Here is a 20,045-nt window from a genome sequence, read left to right as displayed (position 1 = left end):
AATTGTTATGTCACCTATAGTAATTTCCAAGCAGAAAACATGAATGGATGGCTCTGCTGTGAAAGGTTTTATATCAGGCATACATTTAGTGATACACGAATCATCTTTCATTGGAATACTGGATATGATTCTCAGAGCTAAACGTTAGCGAAACCCTGAACTATTTTAAATCCATATTCAAGAAAAGCAAACCCCAAATTTTGTTTTATTAGTGTAAATTATTTTTCTGTTTGCAAATATTATTTAAAAAATCATTAATTTTTTTCTTAATAGACGGTGTTAAAATTCCTGAAAATACTCATGCCTTTGTGCTGACAGCTGCCCTACATCGTGATGAACGTTTTTTTCCAGATTCAGAAAAGTTTCTCCCTGAAAGATTTCTGCCAGAAAACTCTGTTACAAGACATCCATTCGCCTACATACCATTTTCTGCTGGCCCAAGAAATTGTATAGGTATGGCATATTTCCCAGGAATTTGTTTTTTCAAAAGAATTTACCTGTTAATGTGTTCCACATGATGGCCATTAGCTGATCAGGCCCATAACTAGAAGGGATTTCTATGATTTGGCCAAACCCCATTTTTCAAGCGAACCACCTCTGATAAACCAAACCTCCATTTCCTCTCTATGGTAGAAAATTTCAGCTCCACAGGTTTTCCATTTTGATGGTTCTCGATGTCAGGGGAGGGGATAGGTTACTTTTTAGAAGGTTTGCTTTGCATTCAGGTTCTGCTGAACTACAGTATATGAACCTGCCACAGGACTGCTTAAGTAATTCTGGTAATTGGTCTGCTGATAATATGTATGATGACCTTGATGAATATGATAATTATAATGGTGGTAATACTACTCTGGATGACTATGATGATGACGATGCTGCTGATGATGATGTTACTTAACTAAAGATGATGTTACTAATGATAACTGATGTTACTGTTGCTAATGATGGTAATGCTTATGATGATAATACGACGACGGCGGCAACAAGGATGATGAATGAGAATGCTACATATGCTTTCTTCATTTCTGAACCAGGTGTGGTGGTGGAAATGGTGATGATAAGTTACTGATGATGATGCTACAGCTAGGGTTGCTCATGCTTCTGCTATTCATGCTGATGATGATATTAATTATGTCACTAATGACATTTTAACGTCAGTGAGAGTTTTATGTCATTTTTATAATGAAATTTCATTTTCAGGTCAGCGATTTGCAACATTTGAAGAAAAAGTGATTCTTATCCATGTATTTCGAAAGTTCAAAGTTGAATCTTTGCAAAGCTTTGAGGACCTGAAGCTTCAGGCACAGCTTATTCTCCGACCGTCCACTGGAACCATAGTTAAACTAATAAAGAGGAATTAAAATGAGATACAATCGCCTTCTATTTTAAAGAAATTTTGGCTGTTAAAACACAATCCATTTCTAAAAAATAGACTTAACTTCTAAAGAATAGTCATTGTGTTTGAGGCACACAGATTGTTTAAAATATTGTTCATATAGCATCTTTGATCTTTACATAAAACATTTTAATATGATTAATTAAAATCTCTGCATTATGATATGATATATACAATACAAGCAGATATGTGTGGGTCATAGGGTAAATAGGCTGGCCTCCCCAGCAGGGCCAGAACAACATAGGGGCTTTTGGGGCGCCAGGACCAGTGACATATCTAGGAGGAGCATGCCCCTCCAGAAATTATTCGAACCCCTTACAGCCTCTCCAAAAAAAATGATGACCAAGTAGTTAAAAATCACCTAAAATCACCTTATTTTGCGAATTAGCACCCCTCAGCCAATTATCGAACACCCCACTTCACCTTTGCGCCCCCCCCCCCCGATCAGCACCCCTATTTTAAGACTTCAAAATACGCCACTGACCAGGCCCACAGGCCCCAATAAGGACAGATAGGCTAGGAAACCACTGGAGAAATCACCGAAAATTTGGTTATGTTTTAGCCACCAAATATTTAGGCCCACTTGCAATTATAGCCCCAGGCGCCACAGCCATTTAATACATACATGTCCCCTAGACCTCTCCCCATTTTTACTCTACCTAGACACGCATCCAGATCCGCCATTAAATATGATGAGTGGTTCTCAACATAGTTGGTGTCATGCTGCTGTAAATTAGTCCAGCACAATAACCACCCTGACAAAAACCACCCAAAGAGGAATATACCAAGGGTGGACAATATTCATTAATGTATTAAAACTTTACTACAAATTATACATTTGAAGTTACCATAAAGTTTGGAAGTTAAGTGTTGTGTTTAAATTATTAAAATAATGGCAAACTTTTAGCACAGTAATTGCTGAAATCTAAAATGCTTATTAACTTAAATGCATGTTGTCAAAAGAATTAATGAATTAAAGGCGTATAATAGGAAGTCACTATCCTATTGTAATGCTAGATAAAAACAAGCCCACCCAACATTGTCCACCCCACAAACCACCCACTTTAACAATAGTATAATTCATTTTGGGTGGTTTATGTCCGGGTGGTTATTGTCCTGGGTGGTTTTTGTCTGATTACCGCTTATGTATGCATGTTAGAATCATACATCATTTTTAACCTGCAGACAATTAATATAGTTTTAATTAAAACAAATTCATGATTCACTCTATGTAATGTTATTTTTGAATGAACATTAATTACAATTCAGTTGATTTTTTTATTGATAATTACCATCATACCATTTTTTTGTATTGTTACAAAAGTGCTTCTCTGTGATTATATTGATTAAACAGAGCATAACATTTCTAAATAGAAAATTGCATTTCTTATTAATAGGTCCATTTTACATAGGCTTACATTGTTTATTACTGTACTAGAAAAAGCTAATAAACAATCTTCAAATGTTACCGAAGTCTTTATGTAAGACCCGAGTTATGTAAAAAAAAAAAAAAGCACTCTGTTTATAAAATTCGTGAAAAAATGTAACAATTTAACTACAAACAAGGGGAAATAGTAATAGTAATTGTTTTATTAGGCGGGAAGATCTATACCTGAGGATTTGTTTTTGGCGCTTCAGTGTAGAAATTGTAAATTAAGTACAAGGTCGTATTTATAAATGCGACTGCACGGACGTATTCCAAAGCATCCATTTGGCCAATCATAGTTGCTGCTTTTGTTGGCATTTCATTATATAAATGCACGACATTCGAAATTTAAACATCGCTTTCAATTTGGGTAAAAGCGAAAATGGCGCGTACTAAGCAAACTGCTCGTAAATCTACAGGTGGAAAAGCTCCCCGAAAACAACTTGCCACCAAGGCAGCACGTAAGAGTGCACCAGCCACCGGTGGTGTCAAGAAACCTCATCGTTACAGGCCTGGAACTGTCGCTCTCCGTGAGATCCGTCGTTACCAGAAGAGCACCGAGCTTCTCATCCGCAAGCTCCCATTCCAACGTCTGGTTCGTGAAATCGCTCAAGACTTCAAAACTGATCTCCGATTCCAGAGTTCTGCTGTCATGGCTCTTCAAGAGGCTAGCGAAGCTTACTTAGTCGGCCTTTTCGAAGATACCAACTTGTGCGCCATCCATGCCAAGCGTGTAACCATCATGCCTAAGGACATCCAACTGGCCCGCCGTATCCGTGGTGAACGTGCATAAACTTTTAATCAGTTATTTCAAACCAAAAGGCTCTTTTCAGAGCCACAACTTGAACAAAAGAAAAAAAGCAATTTGTCTAATTTGTTTTTTATTTAATACACATTCCATTTCCTCAGTCGAAATACGAATTTTTCATTTTATTTACCGTAATTTTGATGATAAAATTAGGAACGTTTACCGATAATAGAATCTCTATTAACCAATGGAGAGTAACTACTTAATAACACAAAACATACTGTAGTATACAACTGACCATTGTGAAACTTTCAATGCCAATGGAAGAGAATATAACATACTGTATGCCATAAAAAAGCAAAGATGGCGATAACCTATACTGTATTCGTTTTCAGAAATGTGTGTACAATACTACAGAATCGCTTGTAATTATTGTAGTTTTAAGAGGGGAATTTATTAAATTTGACCATATTTTGGGGTGTCCCGAACGAAAGCTCAGACCACGAAATATCAGACCCCTCAAATTAAGACCCTCAACTAAGTATTCCAGGATATCTAGACAATACCTTTATTCGAAAGCTAACGTCAATAGAACCGACTGATCATAAAAGAAACATCGATACCAGCTAGACCCCTATTTGCGACGTTTACTGGAGAAAACTAATACAGTACAAACAAACCGGCTATTCGCACTCCACGGAACCGTACGGTACGGTTTCGGTACGTTTTCGATTGCGGTTTCTAAAATTAACATCTATCGTGCGAATACTGTATCCGATTGGTTCTCGATCGTTCTCACTCTTCATATTTTTAGGATATTTTGTTCTTTTTACATTCACCTTACCTTACCTTTACTTGCTTCTTTTTTGTTTTATATTCGGTTTCAAAATATTATATAATAAAAAAGATAAAATTACTAAAAGTATAGAACATGAAACCAGGACCAGTGGCGGATCCAGCGAAGGGGGAGGGGCATGAGGGCCCGTTTCCCCCCAACCCCACTCCAAATCAGCCAAAAATTTTGAGTACCCATGAGTTCAGTGGCGATCCAGCAGTGGAATGAAAGGATAGCTCGATTATTTCCCACTTTACACCTAAGGTAGGCGTGGCGGCGAGAACCTCATCATATTGTTGCCCCCCCCCCCCCTTTCAGAAAATCTCTGGATCCGCCCCAGAGGACTTGGACATGGCGCTTAGAGACCTTGTTATTTGCACCTTATAAATCGACCTATTATTATTATTAATTATTATTATCGAGAACGATCGAGAATCATATAGGCCTATCAGATATTCGCACGATGTGCATTAAAACCGCTATCCAAACCGTACGGTTCCGTGGAGTAGCCTGTATCGCAGCCTACACTAACAACGGTTTGTTTGTACTGTATTTGTTTTGTCCAGTAAACGTCGCAAATAGTGGCCTAGCTGGTACACGGAGTTATTATCAAAATAATTATAACTCCATGGCTGGTATCGATAATACTTACTGGTGTTTATTTCATGATTAGTCAGTTCTATATATTGATGGAAATCCTGGCATACTTAGTTGAGGGTCTTAATTTGCAGGGTCTGATATTTCGAGTCGGTCTGATCTCGTGGTTTTAGGTCTTAGCTTTCGGGACACCCCATATTTTGTCACCCGGAAACCATCGTCCGTAACAGAGCAAACCCTTCCTCTCATCCCACTCCAGAATATTTTGAACTCTTGTGAACTGAAGTAGACAGTCCCTAAACAACTAGCACCTTAAGAGCTTAATAAATCATTTCTAAGCTTCCATGTTCTCTTAACATAAGATTTGCAAAATGTATCAAAAATATCATGAATATTATAGTCACAATGCACATCTTCCCCCAAGATCAATACAGTACTTAATTTTGTACAAAGGTCACTGGTTATAGAATACTCCCATACACTTAGGCAATCAGTATTAACTAGCTTATTTTCTAAAGCATGATATTCTTCAATTCTGATGGTGTTTAGTTGATTACATGTGAATAAAAAATGTTTTATATTATCAACACCATTATTACACAATTGGCAAGTGCCATCACTATTAGGTCACTATTTACAGGTCCCTATGTTTTAATGGAAGAGTATTATTTGACCTCATTTTGAATTTTAGGCCGATAATAATATGTGTGGTCAAGTAAATATTTTTCCATATTCGGGCAGCTCTTAATTACAGAATATTCAGAAAGTTTTGTTATACTGTAGTTCGCACTAAAGGCATCCTCTCGAACTGTCATTCGCTCGAATTGACTGCAGTCAATGGCATTCTTTCATAAAAACCTACACAAAGCCGGGCTACAGTAGTTTTCAATTAACCGCGCGCTTGCAACATCCAATAGGAAGCGTTAAGCCGATATAAGCGATTACCGTGAAGCCCTACTTTGCATATCTAACTGTATAAGTACCACGCTTCACTTCAGCGCATCACTCATCTATTCGATTTCGTGTATAATACAGTAAACCGAAATTATGCCTCCCAAAACTTCTGGAAAAGCTGTTAAAAAGGCTGGTAAGGCTAAGGCAGTCAGAACTGGCGACAAGAAGAGGAAACGTAAGCGAAAGGAAAGCTACAGCATCTACATCTACAAGGTGTTGAAGCAAGTTCACCCAGATACTGGTATCTCCAGCAGAGCCATGGGAATCATGAACAGCTTCGTCAATGATATCTTCGAACGTATTGCCGGTGAAGCATCTCGTCTTGCTCACTACAACAAGAAATCTACAATCACCAGTAGGGAAGTCCAGACCGCTGTCCGTCTCTTGCTGCCCGGTGAATTGGCCAAGCATGCCGTCTCTGAAGGCACCAAGGCTGTCACTAAATACACCAGTTCCAAGTAAACATCTTCCAGTTTCAAACCAAACGGCTCTTTTCAGAGCCACCCAAATGTTCAAAAGATAATTTGTCGGCAGTTTTCTGTTAAACATTATGATTAGATAATTCGTTTATATTTTTGCAATCATTCACATAATACAATCATTCTAACAAAGGGTTTTATAACATTACATACAAGTTCAATTTACAGTCACACACCCACACATTATATATAAATATGTATATATATATGTATATATATATAATAAAGGTGATGCTGTATAGGCAAATATACATACAGTAAATAACGAGTCATCTGACTCGTTATTTACTATATATATATATATATTTATATATAATTTTTGTATATCTATATGCATAATTATATTTTTTATTTCCACGTTTGTTGTCCTTGTGTTGTCGTTGGGCCTATTATGTGGATCATTATATATTTAGTACCCGCCAAATCTAGTGTTTCAATAGCCAATCCCGCCTTAGCACTCTGATCGCTGATTGGCTAGAATGAAAATGATAAAGGCGCCTATACTTAAGCGTCCAAAACCCTTTATAATCAGAAAACTACATACATTTCCATTCAGTATTCATTCTTGAGTTCATACTAGAAGTACTACAGTAATCGAAATGTCTGGACGTGGTAAAGGAGGTAAAGCTAAAGGAAAGGCCAAGAGCCGATCAAGCCGTGCTGGACTTCAGTTCCCAGTCGGTCGTGTTCACCGATTCTTACGAAAGGGTAACTATGCATCCCGTGTCGGAGCCGGTGCCCCAGTCTACATGGCTGCCGTACTCGAGTATCTCACTGCTGAAATCTTGGAGTTGGCTGGTAACGCTGCCCGTGATAACAAGAAGAGCAGAATCATCCCCCGTCACCTTCAACTTGCCATCCGTAACGATGAAGAGTTGAACCGTCTTCTCGGAAGTGTGACCATCGCACAAGGAGGTGTACTACCAAATATACAGGCTGTACTCTTGCCAAAGAAGACCCAGGCCAAGTCAACCAAGTAGATTTGATCAAACATTAAACCAAACGGCTCTTTTCAGAGCCACCAAATAAACGAAAGAGATTTGAGTTTATCTTGCTTGTAATATTATACCTGTATATTGATTGTTTTCCTGCAATATTCCCTTACCACAAATGGCGCATTTTAGTAACTTGCAGTCTCGCTCTAAGTACACTAGGTTTAGCTTCGAGTACTAAATGTGCATTAGCGCCATAACATAATTTATATGTCATGAAGGAATACGTTTTTCTACAATATTGTTACTAAATATAATACTCTAACCTTTCAGTCTCGCTATTTAAATAGGCCTACACTAGGTTTAGGTTCGGATCTAGGCCAGATTGTCGAGTCCAGTTTCCCGACTCAAAAACCATGAGTCCCAGTTTGCCGAAAGAGTCAATTAGCTATAAGCAGTATGCATTAACAAAGCATAAAATTCACGACGTATTCCTGTAATAAATTGCGGCTTATTGTAGTTTACGGATATTTTTGTTTTATTGTGTAAATCAGACTTGATTACAATTCGGCTATCAGCAAAAACAAAAAAGAATAAGCCTATCAGGTAATGTGCCTTATAACGATATTTCTAATAAATACAGTTCAACTAATATAGTAATATGTAGACCTATAAAGGAAATTTAATCTTTCTTTATAATGTAAGCACCTTCAGTAATAGTACTACTGATTTTCAAAGTGGTAGGTACAGTGACGAGAAACATACAGTACAGTGTAATAAACATCGAATAAAAAATTAATAAAATTAAATGTTCAAACATTATTTTTAATGGTTTTGGAAAGAAAAAGTTGACATCTCTTCGACATTAATTTTTAATATGTGTGGTAGTTCATTCCAGCCAGCTTTGGGATGAAATAAATTAATAAATAATATCTACAATTATACACACGTGCCAGCGGTGGCTCCAGAAATTTGCCGACAGGGATTCTGAATCAAGGAACCGGCTAGAGCCTCGGTCAGGGCCCTGACAAAAAAAAATTCCCTGGCGGATGCTTGATCCTTAATTTCATTTTATTGATAGTCATGCCTTCAAATGTGTTTTCCCATTGTTGCTTTCCAGTATTTTGCCTTTTAATTTGCATATAAATACGGCTCCTCGTTGACCCACCCATCTTTTTTCAAAATCATAGTATGCTGTACTTTCGTTGTAAACGGTGACGGCAAGATTGGGCAAACTGGGATTTCAGCAAAGTGGCTATGGACTCGGCAAACTGGGTTTCGACAAACTAGTCGGATACCGTACCTTAGGACCATGATATGAAACACCCACAATTAGCAATGTAATTCTTATTTTTAACATCCATGTGGACTTACTAATACAAGACAACACTTACTTTATACAATATCGATTTCCAACTCAAACGTATAGTATAAACACAAGATCGGTGGTATAAACTACAGTAGCTACTGCTGCTACTACTAGAATTCACATGAATTAACTTAGGCTTAGGCCCCATAAAAAATTATTAGTTTATCACCCTATCAAAAAATAAAAACTGATGAGGGAGGGAGGTTTGTTTTTTTTTTCCCCTTTTTTTTAAACCTATGTTCACAAGAAAATCTATGGTTAGGGACACATATATAAAAAGTCATAAGAGTGGAATCAAATTTATATTTGAAAAAAGATGTTTTTGTTGTACCAGTAAACATATTTGCAAGAAATCCATTTTTGTTTTTTTTTGTTTTTTTTACCGATGTTCACAAGAAAATCAATGTTTAGGGACACATATATAAAAAATCATAAGAGTGGAATCAAATTTGTATTTAAAAAAGATGTTTTTGTTGTACCAGTAAACATATTTGCAAGAAATCCTGAGCTTTTCAATTGAAAAAAGATGGAAAAAGAACCGTTTCAAATAAAAATATATGTGGATTGAACAAAAAAATTAGATTTTCCCCAAAAGTGATGAGGGAGTGGGTGATAAACTAACAATTTTTTTTTTTAATGGGGCCTTATAGTAAATTTAGTATTATCAAACTCGGTAGTGTTGATACTATGAAGTGGAACCTTCGTGGCTCCCGTATTCGAATATTAAAGCATATGGGGGCCACATGACACGTAAATGTAAAAAACAACAAATTAATATCATGTTTACATAGCACGGATAATGGCATGCGTTAGTACCGAAACTGCCATTTCATAGCATAGATCATGAAGTGAAGAAAATAATTCATAATACTGTAATACTGCATCACATTGAGGAACATGTTATCCCAGTTTTTTAAGGACCTTGGTCAATAAATATGTATTAGTTTTGGAAGGCGAAACTAAAAGCTGTATAGCAAAAATTACCATTGAACTATAGCATATGATACTATAGTTGTAGCATTATTGGTTTTGGGTTATATTATTCTAGTTTTAGTATAAACATATACAGTATTCGTTTTCAGAAATACGTGTCCAAAGTAGCTAGTTTCCAGAGAGGAAATAGTACTGTATATTCAATTCGACCATTTAATATAGTGAAATAAGCTTCATAAATCCTTAATCATAGTCAATATGCAATTTTGAGTATTTTCGAATGAAAAAATTCTAATCTAAACTTTTACAACGATGTACAGTATAATAATTTATTTAAATTTATTAACCTCCCTTAGGAGAGAAACACTAAAATTTATTATAAAATACAGTACAATAATTGACGTTCGCGGACTTACACAGGGCGGGCTACAGTATTCAATTTTATAACTCCATGCCTGATGCAAACCCAACTCATTAATTAAAACGTCACGAAGTATGACGGTACCAAAGGAGCGTCAATAAAATTTAAGCTCCGTTCAAATACACCCCCCTTTAACAGCGAACAAAAAAATGGTCTAATGATCAGTGACACTGGAATTTGTAAGGTGTGCAATAATAATTCCATTGAAGACTTGATCATTTTCTGCTTGTATGCCCAGCTTTTAAAAAAATCAGAAGGATGGAAATATAACACTTTAAAAATAATCTCCAATCACTAAACTTTCACGACGTATGAGATAAATTTACAGAAAAGGTATGTTTTTTTCCTAATTCCTCCATGAGTACAGCAATATACCGCTCTACAGTAATAATTTTTAGTGACACAATTTTACTGGTTCTTATAAAAAAAAAAAAAAAAAAGTGTAAGCTTAATTTGAATTAAAATAATCAGTTGATTCGTTTGATATCTCCAGCAGTGCATTGTATACATTTGCACCAACATTAGTGATCCATCTTATGGTTATATTGAAATTTATATTAAGGTATACATTCCCCAATGTCTGCATTATATTTTTATATTATTTAGGTAGCAATAACCTAAAAAAATACTTGCGAAAAAAACTTGGGTCTGATATTATCATAAAGCAATGTTGGATCCAGTGTTATTTTTAAAATAATACTGTAGTAAAATTTTAAATTTATTTGTTCTTTTAAATGTTTGTGCAACTTATTAAAACTGTTTTTCTTTTCCTTTGGTATCACTGATGAGAAGTAGGCCTATATTCATATCAGTTTAGAAAACAATAGATGCTATACTGTTATAGTTTATAAACAGATACTTGTCTTGACGGAATCTGCCAAGTAGGAATTAATGTACAGGGTATACGCGGTGGAAAACTCCCGCCAAAAAGGAAGGGGGGGGGGAGTGGAAACAGTTCATTAAAACATGAAACTGTAGTTTATAAAGAACAACAGACATAATAAAATGAATATCAGGCGGGTTTTCGTTGATTTGTATTAAATTTTTTAAAATAGATAATTTACCCTCTCAAAAAAGTCCCAAAACAAAAGCAAACATTTTGTGTAGAAAGTCGAGGAATCTCCACTGTTTCAAAACTCCCGCTAAACAATACGCCCAAGGTCAGATGCAGCGCATGACTTGGCAGCAATACTCCGTAATTCATATTACGTCCGTATACAGACTATATAAACTTAGTGGATTCAAGCTTAAGTACATTTCGATTTCGAAACGACTCCGAATACAACAATAATAAACATGTCTGGACGTGGTAAAGGAGGAAAAGGACTTGGAAAAGGAGGTGCTAAGCGTCATCGTAAGGTGTTGCGTGATAACATCCAGGGCATCACTAAACCAGCTATCCGTCGTCTTGCTCGTCGTGGTGGTGTCAAGCGTATATCTGGTCTTATCTACGAAGAGACCCGTGGTGTATTGAAAGTATTCCTTGAGAATGTCATCCGTGATGCTGTCACATACACCGAGCATGCCAAGAGGAAGACCGTCACCGCCATGGATGTCGTCTACGCCTTGAAGAGACAAGGCCGAACCCTTTACGGATTCGGTGGATAAGCTACTCACTATCATTCAAACCAAACGGCTCTTTTCAGAGCCACCATTTGAACAAAAGAGATTGATTTCTTCCTTGCCTTGTATACACGTCATATTACAGGTCCAGATTATCGGTGGCCTAAACTATACACGAAATAATGTCAGCCACTATTATCTTCTCGTTTGATTAAAATATAAAAATTGCGTGCGTCATATATCTATGAAGGAATTTTTTTTTTTTTAACTGGAATAACTAAATAAAGGCTAGTGTACTTTACTATGGAGCCTCTCATCAAACTACTTTTGACGTTTGTTAGTGTACGCCATTCTGCATGTTTATGAGCGGTATACATTTTTGTATTATTGTTATTACCCACATGTAATTATACTGTAGTAGTGCCTAGAAGTGGTATGCAATTGTAATTTTAAAAAGAAATGAACGTGCTTTCGTGATGCCAAAATTTAAGTAAATTGCCCTACATAACAATATATAATTAATAGAAACATTAAACAAGAAATTACCTTGAAAGTTTGATCATTTATATTTTATGAATATCGCGAGAGCCCACTGTCCTAGCCTACAGTATTCCAACATGCAAATATATTGCAGTATTTTATTTAAATCAGTACATACAAAGGGAATTTTATGTACTGTACAGTACTTGAACCGTAATTTGTGAAGTGTTTATTAATTGGTGTAATTTGTGAAATATATATTTTTATCCAATCAACTAAATGATTTGTTACTTTGTAATCAGGGAGCAGTTTTAATATATTACATTACTGTACTTTACTGTAATTCAAAATGGGTGTCTGTAAAACGAAGACCCTTCGGTATTTCTTGATATCCCTAATTTTATTCCGGTGAAATAATGAAATAGGTACTTGGCAACTGTTTTATGATGATTTTGAAATACAGTACTTATAATTGAGAAATATTATTGAAGGTCTTCGTTTTGTAGACACCCATATAGAGGTGCCTATAAAATGAAGGCCCTTGAAAATTTCACAAACGGACGCCTAAAAAAAATCGTAATTTTGATTTTCTGACAGCCAAGTGTATTATCAAAATAAAAGAGGAAAAATAAGTCTTATTTTTTGTGTCTTCGTTTTATAGACGCCCAATTCAAAATATTATATTGAGGTGTTTTAGACAACCTTTTAAATATCTGTAAATATATTATAAAAGTAGGCTACTGTTGTGTTCCTTTTATTAAACTCGATTTATTCAATAATACACATAATTTTGTGATAATAGTCTCAATTGTACTTGTGAAATATATTAAACCCGATTTTAAGTAAGAATAGTTACTTATAAATATGTTATAAATATAGGCCACTGTTGTGCTCCTGGCCTTTTATTAAACTAAATTCATTCAATAATAGACATAATTTTGTGATTGATACTTGTGAAATATTTTAAACCCGATTTTAAGTAAGAATACTATCTATTGTTAACATGTATGTTAAAATTCAATTATAGGCCTACAAAAAATTCGTGATACCCAAATAATATGATACTTACACAACAGAAATTATCTAGTGAATGTACAGTATACTGTACTTCAAATACTACTTGAAAATATTTTTATAAAGAGAGTAGATTATCAAGTTAAGAACAACAAAGAACAATTAGACAAAAGGTCACTCCAAAAATGTACAAGGCTGTTACAAATTACATTGTTCTGACACACAAAGCCATTTTGAAACGAACGCGCCATATTTTACGGACGTGTTCTTAGGCATTCGCTTAACCAATCATGTTGGTTGTTCTAAGAACGTCTCACTATATAAGCACATTGCATTTTCGAAATTGGACATCAATTTCAAATTGAAAATAACAATGGCTCGTACTAAGCAAACTGCCCGTAAATCAACCGGTGGAAAAGCTCCCCGAAAACAACTTGCTACCAAGGCAGCACGAAAAAGTGCACCAGCCACCGGTGGTGTCAAGAAACCTCATCGCTACAGGCCTGGAACTGTCGCTCTCCGTGAGATCCGTCGATACCAAAAGAGTACTGAGCTTCTTATTCGCAAACTCCCATTCCAACGTCTAGTTCGTGAAATCGCCCAAGACTTCAAAACCGATCTCCGATTCCAGAGTTCTGCCGTCATGGCTCTTCAAGAGGCTAGCGAAGCTTACTTAGTCGGCCTTTTCGAAGATACCAACTTGTGCGCCATCCATGCCAAGCGTGTAACCATCATGCCTAAGGACATCCAACTGGCCCGCCGTATCCGTGGTGAACGTGCATAAACTGTTAATCAGTTATTTCAAACCAAAAGGCTCTTTTCAGAGCCAAAAATTGATCAAAAGGGGAAAAGCAATTTTGTCTAAATTATCGTTTTGTTTACTTTGTTTTTATTTACAGTGTTAGTTACAGTATAACGTATTGCATTTCTTCAATGAAAGTACAGTACAACTATTTAATTTATTTATTCAACCACAATTTTCATAACATTAGGCCCAAAAATTAACTGTTGCTATTGGTAAATCGCTAGGCATTCGAATATAAAAGAAATGAGAATTAATTTTCACTCAGGCGTCCAGGCACTATTTAAAAACAAATGCTGATTAACAGACCATGGTTTTATACCTTTCAGTTAAAATTATATACAATATATTTTAAACGGTAGCAGCAGCGGGACATTCTTTAGATGGATATGCCCGCCCTTATTTTTCTTTTTACTTGTAGGTTATTGTTTACTTACCGTGTCTTTTTTTTTTTGTTTCTCATTCTCTAATTTACAAATTGTTCTGTAATGGTAATTATTTAGCATTGAATATTATACATCCCTCTGAACTGCCTTGCCTTTTTAAAATGAAGTTTTGATTTACTTCAATTTGTATTTGTTTATTTTCATGTCACCTTTCATATCACTTTATTAAGATTAATTTATGTTATATGTTTTGCTTTTCTATTGATTTTACTTACATTATTGTTTAATTTAATTGTCTGTATATATCTATGTTAAAAATCCAAAGACCGGACTAACAGGCCTGAGAGCCTCTGGAGTGTTTTTCACACTATAGTTAATCCTAGCCAACTTAGGTTATATTGTCTTGTTTTTGTTAAATTTCCTTTCATTGTATTGTATGTTATTTCATTGGCTACATAAAGAATGAATGAATAGATTAGCCTGGGTTTAATAAATTTGCATTTATTAGTATTCTTTATTTGCTTTGCAGAACATTTCACAAAATACCAATTCCACATTCTTTCATATTTAAATAGCATACTAAATCTTCCAGTAGCTGATGATGCATTTTGGCTTCAAAAAACGTATAAAAATATACTGTATTCATTTTCAGAAATGTGTACAATAGTTTCAAATAATAATAGAGAAAAAAAATATTCAATTCGACCATTAGTCAATGTTATACAATTCGATCATTTAATACAATGGCACAAACTCATCGTATAGGCCTATATGTATATACAGTATTTACACTAGTATATTTTTTTTAAGCTGAAATAGGCAATTTTCAATATCGAAATACAGTACTGTATTGTTGTGTACTACATTATAACATGGAGGAAATTTCCCCACGATTATATTATACAGAAATAGATTTTCATTCGTAGATGCGTTGCCCTTGTCTCATGGTCCATAAAAAAAACCTACACAAAAGCGGGTACACGAGAGTATCCAATTAAAAGCGCGCTTTCATCATCCAATAGGAAGCGTTAAGCAGATATAAGCGATTACCGTGAAGCCCTATTTTGCATATCTAACTCTATAAGTACCGCGCTTTATTTTAGCGCATCACTCATCTATTCGATTTCGTGTAGAATACAGTAAGTCGAAATTATGCCTCCCAAAACTTCTGGAAAAGCTGCTAAAAAGGCCGGTAAGGCTAAGGCAGTCAGAACTGGCGACAAGAAGAGGAAACGTAAGCGAAAGGAGAGCTACAGCATCTACATCTACAAGGTGTTGAAGCAAGTTCATCCAGATACTGGTATCTCCAGCAGAGCCATGGGAATCATGAACAGCTTCGTCAATGATATCTTCGAACGTATTGCCGGTGAAGCATCCCGTCTTGCTCACTACAACAAGAAATCCACTATCACCAGCAGGGAAGTCCAGACCGCTGTCCGTCTCTTGCTGCCCGGTGAATTGGCCAAGCATGCCGTCTCTGAAGGTACCAAGGCTGTCACAAAATACACCAGTTCCAAGTAAACATCTTGTTGCCCAGTTTCAAACCAAACGGCTCTTTTCAGAGCCACACAAAAGTTCAAAAAAGATTTGTGAATTTCAGTGTCTGTCGTTTCCACTTTTCTTACTTTTTTTCCCCTAATGATATTAGTAAGCGGTTAGTGAAATACACAATTAATTCGAAAATATAGATACACTTTTCTTTTTTGTTCCTAATGATATAAGAAATTATTAGTTAAAGTGGTAGTTAGTATTTCACAAATATAAATACACAAATAATCCGAAGCAGGGAACAGTTTAATTAAAATTTTATTGTTCCCTGATTCGAAGCAACACAACATTTATCCTACCAGAAAAATCATCTGCTGGCTATATTTTTATTGAATAATAACAAGATATGTACCTTTCCAAGGAACTCCATAAATAGCTTAATCACAGACAATGCAATATTTTAATTGTGGGGGATTATCTTTAAAAAGCTTATACAAATACTCTTATTAATTAGGTAGTTTTAATAAAAATTTTAACCTACACACATGTGTCCCGTTATTTCATGTGCAATAAGACTATGTTGTACCTGCGTTTACTTGCTATCATTGTGCGATATTTTCAATTCATGTATAACGTGTGCTGATGCATATTTAGATAGTTTAGAAATATTCATTTTGAGTGATCCCTGGAAAGCTTTTGTATTGGCTAGCAATATTGATATTGAAAACACAATGGCGTGTATTCCAATACTTGGAGTATGTATTATACTTTCTTGGCTAGCAAGTACAAGCTTTAAAATCTTAACACCCCCGTATACGTTCCTGATTGGTGTTTCATTTACACTTACCTCCTACAATACAACGATTGTATTTATTAGATTGATTTAATGTATTTTCAAAAAAACAGTATTCATATACCGGGGCGTTTATTTTTGTATTTGTTTTTATATAGAATGAATACGAATAGGCTTATATGGTACTCAAATAAACGCCCCTAAATTTCACTGTAATTGTGGAACGTATACAACACATAATTACCTTCAAAATGTGTTGATCATAAATTGGGTGATCATAAAGGATCGATGGTCTCAACCAGGTTAGAAAAAGTCTAATGATCTAATCTAATTCTACTGGAGTAAAATAATAATTAGAATATGTTATACGGTATACAAATTTTACATGATTCTCAATGACCCTGCTTAAGCTTGAAATTTTTCTTTCATATTCCAACGATTGAGTGCCACTGCTTTAAAGGTAATTGTAAAAGTATTGTTAGTCTCAAAAGTGATGCTGTCATTTATTTCATATTTTTCTTATTATACACGATAGCCGTTTAACAAAAGGAGCATTAACATACCCACTCTAGGACGGAAAGCGCCAAACAAAACCACTGAAAAGTGACAACAAAGAAAATGGAATAAAAAGATGCTCTTATATAGCCGGAGGAGAAAATATATTACTTGTGTTTAGAACACTGCTAAAGAATAAAATTCAGTTTTTTGAGTTTATGCTTTGAATAATGAATTGTACGTTTAAGAAATGGAAAACACAAATCAGTTTCATCTTTGAACCGGGAAGAATACTTTCTAATTTAAATATAATAAAGAACGTACACAGAATGAAGGAAAGCAGTGCTCAAGTTATATTTAAAAATATCGTCTTATATAGCTTTTAAGCTAATTGCTATTTCTGTATTTATACATAATATTTTTAGTTACATATACCATAGAGAAAATCTATTTTCTCTATGTATATACCATGGACCTATAGGTCCCTGGTATATACCGTTGTGTTGTCCTTGGGACTACACTGTATATTTGGTACCCGCCAAATTTCGTGTTTCAATAGCCAACCCCGCCTTAGCATTCTGATCGCTGATTGGCTAGAATGAAAATGATAAAGGCGCCTATACTTAAGCGTCCAAAATCCTTTATAAGCAGGAAACTACATTTCCATTCAGTATCCATTCTTGAGTTCATACTAGAAGTACTACAGTAATCGAAAATGTCTGGACGTGGTAAAGGAGGTAAAGCTAAAGGAAAGGCCAAGAGCCGATCAAGCCGTGCTGGACTTCAGTTCCCAGTCGGTCGTGTTCACCGATTCTTACGAAAGGGTAACTATGCATCCCGTGTCGGAGCCGGTGCCCCAGTCTACATGGCTGCCGTACTCGAGTACCTCACTGCTGAAATCTTGGAGTTGGCTGGTAACGCTGCCCGTGACAACAAGAAGAGCAGAATCATCCCCCGTCACCTTCAACTTGCCATCCGTAACGATGAAGAGTTAAACCGTCTTCTCGGAAGTGTTACCATCGCTCAAGGTGGTGTACTACCAAATATCCAGGCTGTACTTCTGCCAAAGAAGACCCAGGCCAAAACCAAGTAGATTTCAACAACCAGCTTCTCAAACCAAACGGCTCTTTTCAGAGCCACCAAATAAACAAAAGAGATTTGAGTTTCATCTTGCTTGTAATAAAACTTGTATTGATTGTTTTTTTCTTCAATATATTTTACCATGTGGCCAGATGCTCTGCGGTCAAGTTGTGGACTTCGCTTGATGTTTCACTAAAACGTGAAACTAACACTGGTATTTTAAAATTTGAAGTTAAGAGGCTCTAAGTCCAGAAACAGATCCACTTTTTTATAAGAATTTTGTATTTTAAGATGGTATATTAAGACCTTTTCAAAAAAAAAAGTTCATTTTTTTTACACTGGTTGCTTAGCACTGTGTTGTTTATTTGCACGAGCTTCGTTGCTTACTGACCTAACTTGTGTTTTCTGTTTTGATGACATGTTTCTTACTGTTATTTTCTTTGCTCCTCTGAGGACCTTGGATTTCATCCCTGAGCAGTCCCCCGGGATAGGTAATAAAAAAAAAGGAAGAAAGGGCAAGGGCCCGCGGTCGACAGTGGCCTCCATTGAGTCCTACCCATTGTCCAGTTGGAGACGCCCACAATTAACAAATTAAAAAAATAATAAATTCCTTTTTTTAATAACCTTATGTGGATTATTTCTATATATGCATAATCATTTTTTATTTACACACTTAGTGCTGTGTCCTTGCGTTGTCGTTGGGCCTATTGTATATTACCCGCCAAATCCCGTGTTTCAAAAGCCAACACCGCCTTAACATTCTGATCACAATTAGCAAATTTAAACAATGTAATTCCTTGTTTTTAATATACTATGTGGACTACAAATACAATACAAGACAAGACCTATTTTATACAATATCGATTTCCAACCCAAAAGTCTTTCACAGCCGGGCTCTATAGGCCTAAACTACAGAACATTAGTTTACTACTAGAACTCACTCTGAACATGGATCAAGTTAGGCCTTTAGTAAATACAGTATCCGACTTAGTAGTATCGTTGATATTTTCTGTGAAGGGGAACATCAGCCACTAATCTAAACTATTACAACGTTGTAAATTATAATAATTCAATTCAATTAATTAACCTCCCTCAGGAGAGAAACACTAAAATTCAGACAGATTCAATAAAATATACAGTACTTTACAATAATAGTGTTAAGTCAGATTTTGCTATATGTATTAACTGCCCCTGTTTGTAGAATAGGCCTGTGTTAAAGCATAGACCAAGATACTCTATGCAGACCACAAGTTTGTGGTGATTGTAATTCTAGATTACAGACAGTGAACTTAGCTATCTTCCAACTATGCATTCAAGGTTTGCCATTCTCACTTAGCAACAAACTTTCTTATCTTGTTTTGGAATAGTCACCAAAACAGTGTATCAGTTCAGTTCATGGATTCAATGCAACAGGTTCTGGAGAAGAAACTGATATAAGTTTATATTGAATTATGTTCTAGGATTATAGTTAATAAATAATATTAAATCAGTGTTCACATTTAGTACATTATCACCATTATTAGCAGTTTATAGATGCTGTTGACTACAGTATGATATAATCAGGGTCCTGATACTGTATAATAATTGCAGTATATTATGTCACTGTAATGATTATTTATAATAATCACCCCTTAGATATGAATTACCTTTAATTTATATGTTTATATTTTCTATTTTATTATGTTGTATAGCATAGATGTGTATAAGAGACAGGTGCCAACACGGTCTAGGATGGGACGATAAGGTTCCAGATGCAAGTAAAATAAAATGGGAGGATTGGCTCAAGGACCTTCCTAAGCTTGAGCAGTTCACTATTCCAAGATGTCTCAAGCCCTCTAACTTTGGAAACGTAGT

General features: G+C 35.5%; 7 protein-coding genes across 7 annotated transcripts in view; all 7 read left to right on the top strand.

Annotated features, from left to right (window-relative positions):
- LOC117117008 (cytochrome P450 4V2-like) overlaps nt 1-2,766 on the top strand; it is a 9,336-nt gene extending 6,570 nt beyond the window's left edge. Inside the window, exons 9-10 of the mRNA XM_033261179.1 lie at nt 274-453; nt 1,201-2,766. Of these exons, the coding sequence (XP_033117070.1) occupies nt 274-453; nt 1,201-1,361 (341 nt within the window). The 3' untranslated portion in view covers nt 1,362-2,766. The remainder of the gene's footprint in view (nt 1-273; nt 454-1,200) is intronic.
- A 96-nt stretch (nt 2,767-2,862) lies between these two features.
- LOC117117042 (histone H3-like) lies at nt 2,863-11,870 on the top strand. Its single transcript, XM_033261220.1, has 3 exons — nt 2,863-3,533; nt 7,019-7,056; nt 11,409-11,870. The coding sequence occupies exons 1-3, from the start codon at nt 3,205-3,207 to the stop codon at nt 11,696-11,698; spliced, it is 657 nt and encodes a 218-aa protein (XP_033117111.1). The 5' UTR covers nt 2,863-3,204; the 3' UTR covers nt 11,699-11,870.
- On the top strand, nt 4,317-6,582 carry LOC117117040 (histone H2B, gonadal-like). The gene has a single exon (XM_033261218.1). It carries the CDS (start codon nt 6,050-6,052, stop codon nt 6,416-6,418), a length of 369 nt encoding a protein of 122 aa, XP_033117109.1. The 5' UTR covers nt 4,317-6,049; the 3' UTR covers nt 6,419-6,582.
- Nucleotides 6,985-9,013, top strand: LOC117117035 (late histone H2A.2.2-like). The gene has a single exon (XM_033261214.1). It carries the CDS (start codon nt 7,035-7,037, stop codon nt 7,413-7,415), a length of 381 nt encoding a protein of 126 aa, XP_033117105.1. The 5' UTR covers nt 6,985-7,034; the 3' UTR covers nt 7,416-9,013.
- Nucleotides 11,871-12,014: 144 nt separating the features above from the next.
- On the top strand, nt 12,015-14,814 carry LOC117117034 (histone H3). Its single transcript, XM_033261213.1, has one exon. It carries the CDS (start codon nt 13,521-13,523, stop codon nt 13,929-13,931), a length of 411 nt encoding a protein of 136 aa, XP_033117104.1. The 5' UTR covers nt 12,015-13,520; the 3' UTR covers nt 13,932-14,814.
- Nucleotides 14,815-15,468: 654 nt separating this feature from the next.
- On the top strand, nt 15,469-16,460 carry LOC117117038 (histone H2B, gonadal-like). The gene has a single exon (XM_033261217.1). The coding sequence runs from the start codon at nt 15,488-15,490 to the stop codon at nt 15,854-15,856; it is 369 nt and encodes a 122-aa protein (XP_033117108.1). The 5' UTR covers nt 15,469-15,487; the 3' UTR covers nt 15,857-16,460.
- A 1,336-nt stretch (nt 16,461-17,796) lies between these two features.
- Nucleotides 17,797-18,486, top strand: LOC117117036 (late histone H2A.2.2-like). Its single transcript, XM_033261215.1, has one exon. It carries the CDS (start codon nt 17,827-17,829, stop codon nt 18,202-18,204), a length of 378 nt encoding a protein of 125 aa, XP_033117106.1. The 5' UTR covers nt 17,797-17,826; the 3' UTR covers nt 18,205-18,486.
- Nucleotides 18,487-20,045: the final 1,559 nt, after the last annotated feature.

This window comes from Anneissia japonica, unplaced genomic scaffold (assembly GCF_011630105.1).
Source record: "Anneissia japonica isolate Jap-2015-1 unplaced genomic scaffold, ASM1163010v1 scaffold287720_len810639_cov167, whole genome shotgun sequence".
NCBI lineage: Eukaryota > Metazoa > Echinodermata > Crinoidea > Comatulida > Comatulidae > Anneissia > Anneissia japonica.
Note: the sequence above shows the minus strand (reverse complement) of the source record. Positions and strands in the feature narration are given on the sequence as shown.